General features: G+C 42.8%; 1 protein-coding gene across 1 annotated transcript; it reads left to right on the top strand.

Annotated features, from left to right (window-relative positions):
* The first annotated feature begins 1584 nt into the window (after positions 1–1584).
* On the top strand, positions 1585–2682 carry LOC147005561 (TD and POZ domain-containing protein 1-like). The gene has a single exon (XM_085835298.1). The coding sequence runs from the start codon at positions 1585–1587 to the stop codon at positions 2680–2682; it is 1098 nt and encodes a 365-aa protein (XP_085691424.1).
* The last annotated feature ends 5922 nt before the right edge of the window (positions 2683–8604 follow it).

Raw genomic sequence — 8604 nt, 5'->3', positions numbered from 1 at the left:
TTTTTTTTTTTTTTTTTTTTTTTTTTTTTTTTTTTTTTTACTGTAGCCAGACCAGTGGGTCTGATCTACACATGGAGCAGGTCAGCTGTTACACCTGGTTTAGAGCTGATGCAGAACAGAATGGAAAGTAATCAGAGTTGAGAGTAGTGGTGGTGGGTAGGCCACAGGAGCACAGAAGCATAGGCAGAACTCAAACTGGTATGAGCAGGACACAAGTGCTGCAAGGAAAAGAGAGCAAGCACCTTGGGAGGGGCAGGGAGTAAGAGGCAGGGCCTGCAGCTGTGCTCTGTCTGCCTGCAATTCTAGCAAGCATGTTTGGGCCCCGTGGTTTTGGGTAGGGCAGAGAGCAAGCATGAAAGGGGGAAACTACAGAAGAAGCTAGAGGCAGCCACAGAGGCAATGTCTGAATCAAAAGGGGGAACACTGTTTCTCAGTGGTTATCATACCCCAATCCAGGCAGTCTTTCACTGTGCCTGTATGCAGGAGGGAGAGCAAAGAATAAAGTGGCAAGAGATGGAGGTGGTGGGAGGGGACCCTGCATAGAAACCTTTCCATTTTTCTGGATGGCTGGTGAGAGAATTGTATAATATATATAAGTGTCCTTAAACAGCAATGTAGAGTCATTGCTTAGTGGATATTGGGGCCAAATGTAGCCTGTGAATTCAGAAGCCTTAAAGAGAGGGAGGCATCTCAGTAAGGATCCTGGGAGTGGCTGCAAAGGCATATCCTTTCTGGGTGAGAGTGGCAGTTATTAATTTCCCCTACCAGCATCCTGAGGATAAGTTAACTAAAACAACAGGAGGGACAGATCACCAAGACCTCAAGTAGTCAATTGGGGTCTGAGATCAGGCCAGTACCTGAGTGAGCAGAGAGGTAAATAATGGTTTAAACAGGCCTGGGGTTTCTCAGCAGTAAGAAAAGGGAAAGACACAGAGGAGAGAGGAAATGTCACTCAAGAAAAAAGTCCTAAAATGAGGAGTCAGCAAGGAGGACAATCATAAAGACTGGGACTGTCTCCATCCACAAAGACCACACAGGGTGGCTGTGAGCTCAATATCCCTCCCTTGGGACAAGGTGACATTTACACTGACCAGTGTGGGAGAGGGAGCTTACCCATTTGCTGGTGTTTGGATGGAGAGTTCTATCCAGCAATGTGTGGAAGCAGAAGATGTTAACTTGCAAGTTTTTAAATCTGTATCACAATATCAATGTTGTGTTTTTATAAATGAATCCCAGGACATGTTTGCTAGAGCCAGGTATGGTGAGGTAGGGAGTGGTACCCTGGTGGGCCCATGCTGAGGCATCCATTCCCCCTCAGATAACAGCCATATAACAGGATTAGTAGAGATAAAAGTTTATTTATAGCATGGGAAGTGGAGTTGAGTATGGATGAGAAGACAGGAGAGGCAGAGGAAGACAGAAAAAGAAGACAGAGAAAGAGAGAGGGAGAGAGAAAGAGGATCTAAGAGAAATTCAAAATAAAATCTAAAGTGACCTATAATTTTATTCAACAGGAAGAAGAGTAAAGAACTTCTACTTCTTCTTCTCAGAACAACTTTAACCTCCACAAATCCTCCAGCTGAAATGTCAGAGGACATGGAATTCGAGAACTGGGGCTCCACACAGAGCAGTGTTGAGAAATTCTGCTATAAATGGACCATTAGCAACTTTTCATTTTGCATGGCGGGAATTCAGAGAAGGATTACAAGCCCAGTGTTCTCATCAGAGGAGAATAAGGAAGTGGCATGGTGTTTGAGGGTATACCCAAAGGGGGTTGATAAAGAAAGCAAAGATTACCTGTCAGTTTACATAGTTTTGCTCAGCCATCTGCAGAGCCCCGTTTGGGCAAAGTTAAAGTTCTGGATCATAAATTCCCAAGGAGAGAAATATCAAAAAACAAAGAGCCCCACTGTCGAATGCTTTCTGACATATGAACAGAGTGGATTCAAAAAGTTTCTCCTTGGAGATCTCCTCCTCTCCCATCAGAATTGCCTTCTCCCTGAAGATCAGCTCACCATCTGCTGCAAGGTGACCATAGTAGGATGCACATATAACATGCCTAGACAAAACATAACACCTGCAATCAAGGATCCAAGGCACATGTTGACAGATGACCTAGGAGAGCTATGGGAGAATTCCCTCTTCACAGATTGCTGTCTGTTGGTAGCTGGCCATGAATTCAGGGCTCACAAGGCCATCCTAGCAGCTCGCTCTCCAGTTTTCAGAGCCATGTTTGAACATGAAATGAAGGGGAGTCTAAAGACCCCTATTAAGATCCATAACCTGAATCCCCAAGTCTTCAAGGAGATGATGGGTTTCATCTACACGGGGAAGGCACCACACCTCCACAGCCACTCCATGGCCTGTGATGTGCTGGCAGCTGCTGACAAGTATGGCCTGGTGAGCCCGAAGGTCCTGTGTGAGAATGCCCTCTGCAGGAACCTCTCTGTGAAGAATGCTGCACACACTCTCATCCTGGCTGACCTGCACAGCACAGAGAAGCTGAAGACTCAGGCCCTTGATTTCATTGCCTTTTATGCCTCTGAGGTCTGTGAGACCTCAGAGTGGAAGTCAATGGTGGAGTCTCATCCCCACTTGGTGGCTGAAGCATTCCAGTCCCTGGCTTCTGCACAGTGTTCTTTCTTGGAGCCGAAAGTGATCTCAGGATCTAACCAGCTATGATTTACATCTTTCTTCCAACAGCAACAACAACTAGTGTTGTTACCAATGACTTCTGGTTAGACTATGGTATTGGGGAAGAATTTACATTGAATCTGGGGAAAGGCATCATGGTGGATGAGGATTTAAATCACCTGGAAAATGGTTAAATAGTGGGTGTAGGAAGGGCAGCACTGCAGTCTGGGACATTCTACCTGACATCTACACTTTTGATATTCTTGTGTGATTCTTGCCTAATGTCTTGCAAACTGAATAATTTAGGTGCTGGCCCTAAGCATGGGCCAACTGAGTTTCTTTGAAGAAATCTATCTACAGTGGACTGAGCAGAACAGATGACCATAGTCAGAGGAAAGGAGAAATCAAACATGAGTGTTTACACATCAGAGAAGGAAAAACAGTGTAGAGTTTCTTTTGAAAGACTCATTTGTGGGAACTCAGCTGTAAAAGCAATTACTGCTCTCTCAGAGAACTCTGTTTAACTTCCCAGCACACACAGAGGAGTTTTCAGCCACCTGTAACTGGTTATTCAGAGGATCTGACGCCCTCTTCTGGTCTCCATAGCCACAAACATTTCTGTAGACAAATCTTTAAGCAAATAATTTTTAATATGAATAAAACTTTTGAAATCATTCTGGATTCCAGAGATGTTTATGTTAAGATAAGTGACGTGTAGTCTAAGTAGCCAAGCTGAGCTGTGGATGTTTGTGCAGAACCCTTGCTGTCCCACCAGTAGTAGAAACTCATTGTCCTTTTTCTTGGAATTTAATGGTGGCAAATTAGAACACCACCATCACGCTCTTATGACAACTAAGAAGTGCAGGCCAAATTGGAGGGAGTCTACTCCTTCTGGGAGAAGTGTTTGTGGGTCAACACATGCAAAAATGTCTCATCTATTTTGAAAACATTTGAAGGGATTGATTCATTACACATATAACCTCATCTAGTGGTTTTCAAATTTCTTTATATATATATATATATATATATATATATATATATATATATTATGTATTTTCCTCAATTACATTTCCAATGCTATCCCAAAAGTCCCCCATACCCTCCCCAAACTCCCCTACCCATCCATTACCACTTTTTTGCACTGGTGTTCCCCTGTACTGGGGCATATAAAGTTTGCATGCCCAATGGGCCTCTCTTTCCATTGATGGCCTACTTACGCCATCTTTTGATACATATGCAGCTAGAGTCAAGAGCTCCAGGGTACTGGTTAGTTCATAATTTTGTTGCACCTACAGGGTTGCAGATCTCTTTAGCTCCTTGGATACTTTCTCTAGCTTCTCCATTGGGGGCCCTGTGATCCATCCAATAGCTGACAATGAGTATCCACTTATGTATTTGCTAGGCCCTGGCCTAGTCTCACAAGAGACAGCTATATCAGGGTCCTTTCAGCAAATGCTTGCTAGTGTATGCAATGGTGTCATCGTTTGGAGGCTAATTGTAGGATTGATTCCTGGATATGGCAGTCTCTAGATGGTCCATCCTTTTGTCTCAGTTCCAAACTTTGTCTCTGTAACTCCTTCCATGGAAGATTGCTTCCAATTCTAAGAAAGGGCAAAGTGTCCACACTTTGGTCTTCATTCTTCTTCAGTTTCATGTGTTTTACAAATTGTCTCTTATATCTCGGGTATACTAAGTTTCTGGGCTAATATCCACTTATCACTGAGTACATATTATTTGAGTTCTTTTGTGATTGTGTTACCTCACTCAGGATGATGCCCTCCAGGTCCAACCATTTGCCTAGGAATTTCATAAATTCATTCTTTTTAATAGCTGAGTAGTACTCCATTGTGTAAATGTACCACATTTTTGTATCCATTCCTCTGTTGAGGGGCATCTGGGTTCTTTCCAGCTTCTGGCTATTATAAATAAGGCTGCTATGAACATAGTGGAGCATGTGTCCTTCTTACTGGTTCGACAGCATCTGGATATATGCCCAGGAAAGTTATTGCGGGATCCTCTGGTAGTACTATGTCCATTTTTCTGAGGAACCTCCAGACTGATTTCCAGAGTGCTTGTACAAGCTTGTAATCCCACCAACAATGGAGGAGTGTTTCTCTTTCTCCACATCCTTGCCAGCATCTGCTGTCACCTGAATTTTTGATCTTAGCCATTCTGACTTGTGTGAGATGGAATCACAGGGTTGTTTTGATTTCCATTTCTCTGATGATTAAGGATGCTGGGACTTCTTAAAAGAGTTTTTCATGTTGTGAACAACCAGAACCATTAAAGTACTTTCTGGCTACCTCATAATTGTAATGTTGCTTCTGTTATGAATCATACTGTAAATAGCTGATATACAGTATATCTGACATTCAACCCTTATGAATGGGTCATTAGACTGAGAAAGGGATGGGGAGTCACAGTTTAAGTACCATGGCTGCAGGCCATGCCTGCCAGCATACCAGGTAGACTTCTGCTTACAGATCTTCTCTTACATCAGTTCCCCCAGACCCAATCCCACTATCTCAACTCCACCTCTGTAGTGTACTACCTGGTGGAGTTTTCATTGCCCATTCTTCCCATATCGTGTGGACCACACAGATCTTCTCCTTTGAATCTCTCTCTTCCTACTCTTTGCTCTGTCCCAGACCCCAAGCCACCCTTGCCCCCATGCTAACAAAAGTGCCAGTCTGTGTGTAGTAACAGAATTCTAAAGGCAGACCCACATCTCTCTCTTTGATCCCCCACTTACAATTTCCCCATTCTCTTTCCCAGATGTATAGCAGGAAATCTGCTTGCTTTTTCTTTCCTGTAAAGCACCAACCCAGGAGGATCACAAAATCTTCTTCCCTACTCTTCCTTTACAAAAGCTAGCCCATTATCTCAGCCTTCAAATGCAGCAGGCATTTCACTAAGAACACAGCAAAAGAACAGAGCAGGGAAACACTTATGGAATTATTCCCTCCTCCATGCCAACTTCAATCGCCTACGTTCATCTATAGAGCTATATCATACCAACAGCTGTACTCTTCCTTTCTGCCTGACTACATCTCATATGAGTCCCACTGGCAATTCTTCATAAGGTCTCTCACCCTATTTCCTTGCTGTATTCTAGCCCCTAACTCCAGCATGTACTCACTGATAACTCACTGACTAATCCTGAATGTGAAACATGGAAGATATCTATAGATCTTCCCCTCTCCATTACTTTTTGTAGAATACCTACCAGTCTAATGCCCAACTCTATAGCAATCCTTCTGGTGTGACCTCTTCCTTTTTTTCTTTTTTGTTTTTATAAGTTTATTATTCTTTTTATTTAATGTATTCATAAGGGTACTACACTTTTTTAAATTATTTTTTCTTTTATTGGATATTTTCTTTATTTACATTTCAAGTGTTATCCCTTCTCCAGGCCTCCCCTCTGGAAGCTCCCTATTCCCATTGCCCTCTCCCTGCCTCTATGAGGGTACTCCCCCACCAGCCCTGAATTCCAAGGAGACAAAATAAGCAGATTCTGATAGAATCTCCCCACTACTGGGAACTCCTTCAAACTTCTAACCTATCTCCTTTCCTAAGTGTCCTCTCTCTGTACACAGATTTCTCAAACCACCCATGGCCAAAACTATTAGGTCCAAAGAATAGTTGCTTCCTGACAGCAGTGATAGCTCTTCTCAACTGTCAACTTGACTATCTGGAAGGAACTACAGCCCAGAATTTATAAGCATCTTGTAAAAATGTAGCGGATTATGTTCAGGCCTAGTAGTACAGGCTTTTAATCCCAGTGTTCAGGAAACAGAGGCATGCAAATCTCTGAGTTCAAGGTCAGATTACAGAACAATTTCTAAAACAGCCAAGCCTAGGCAGTGAAGCAAAGGGAGCATGTTCCAGTGCCAGCAATCAGCAGCAGTGGGCAGCTTGGATCACATGGTTCTAGGTTAGAGTCTCCTATAAGATGTAGAGCTGTTGGATTTTGGAGCACCAAGCATGCCTAAATGATCACATGCTTCCCACCATGAGGATAATCTACTAGACCTCTGTCTTAGTCAGGGTTTCTGTTCCTGGACAAAAAACATCATGACCAAGAAACAAGTTGGGGAGGAAAGGGTTTATTCAGCTTATACTTCCACACTGCTGTTCATCACCAAGGAAGTCAGGACTGGAACTCAAGCAGGTCAGAAAGCAGGAGCTGATGCAGAAGCCATGGAGGGATGTTCTTTACTGGCTTGCTTCCCCTGGCCTGCTCTAGAACCCAAGACTACCAACCCAGAGATGGCACCACCCACAAGGGGACTTTCCTCCTTGATCACTAATTGAGAAAATGCCTTACAGTTGGATCTCATGGAGGCATTTCCTCAACTGAAGCTCCTTTCTCTGTGATAACTCCAGCTGTGTCAAGTTGGCATAAAACTAGCCATTACAACCTCCAAAATGGCCAGCCAGCCTCAACTAAATGTTTGCCTTTATAAGATAAATTTGGTAATGATGTCTCTTCACATAAAAAAAAATAAAATCAAATAAAAAACCCCTAACTCTGACAACATACAGCAATCACACTCATCAAAAATCTAGAGAGGAAGCAGAAATCAAGGAACAGAACTGCTACCCAACACAGATAAATGTAAAAATTAGGATCTAAATCTTTATCCATTGCAATCTCAAAATCTTAGATTCTGGCATAAACAACACAGTCAGTAACAGCCAGAACGTTATATCTCTACTAGAACCCAGCTATCTTAGCACAGAAGTTCCTGAACATTCCTACCTGGCTGAAACAAGAAGAAATACCATAAAACACATTGTATAAAGGTGATAGAGGGCATTCAGGAGAGAAAAAAGAAATCCTTTAAGGAAATCCATATAGTATGAGGAAAGGAAAAGATCCTTTAAAGAAATCCATGAAACCAAAACAAACAGTGGAGGGAAAGGAGTAAAATTATTTGCCAGTCGAGTTAGCATACACCTTTAATCCTAGCACTCTGGAGGCAGAGGCAGGCTGATTCCTGAGTTCGAGGCCATTCTGGTCTACAAAGTGAGTTCCAGGACAGCCAGGGTTATACACAGAAACCCTGTCTCAAAAAACAAACAAACAAACAAACAAACAAACAAAAAAGGTAAAATTTGTTTAATGCCTGAAAATGGAAATAGAGCCGGGCGTGGTGGCGCACGCCTTTAATCCCAGCACTCGGGAGGCAGAGGCAGTCGGATTTCTGAGTTCAAGGCCAGCCTGGTCTACAGAGTGAGTTCCAGGACAGCCAGGGTTATACAGAGAAACCCTGTCTCGAAAAACCAAAAAAAAAAAAAGAAAAGAAAAGAAAATGGAAATAGAATCGATTAAAAAAAATAAGAAATACTGAAGGAATACTGCAAATGAAGAATTTAAATTTTCCATACAAAGAATTAATGAAGAAATAGTTGTTTCTTTTTTATTAGATATTTTCTTCATTTGTATTTCAAATGCTATCCCAAAGATCCCCTATACCCTACCCCTGTCTTGCTCCCCTACCCACCCACTCCCAATTCTTGGCCCTGGATTTCCCCTGTACTGGACCATATAAAGTTTGTAAGACCAAGGGGCCTCTCATCATAATGATGGCTGACTAGATGATCTTCTGTTACATATGCAGCTAGAGACATGAATCTGGGGTTACTGGTTAGTTCATATTGTTGCTCCACCTATAGGGTTGCAGGCCCCTTCAGCTCCTTCAGTATTTTCTATAGCTCCTCCATTGGGGTCCTGTGTTCCATCCTATAGATGACTGTGAGCATCCACTTCTGTATTTGCCAGGCACTGGCATAGCCTCACAAGAGACAGCTATATTAGTGTCCTTTCAGCAAAATCTTGCTGGCATATTAGTGTCTGAGTTTGGTAGCTGATTATAGGATGGATCCCCAGTTAGGGCAAGCTACGGATGGTCCATCCTTTGGTCTCAGCTCCAAACTTTGTCTCTGTAACTCCTTCTATGGGTATTT

The sequence above is a fragment of the Mus caroli genome, unplaced genomic scaffold (assembly GCF_978045245.1).
Source record: "Mus caroli unplaced genomic scaffold, Mus_caroli_1 scaffold_3, whole genome shotgun sequence".
Classification (NCBI taxonomy): Eukaryota; Metazoa; Chordata; class Mammalia; order Rodentia; family Muridae; genus Mus; species Mus caroli.
The sequence above is the reverse complement of the archived record's forward strand: the minus strand, read 5'-3'. Positions and strand labels throughout refer to the sequence as shown.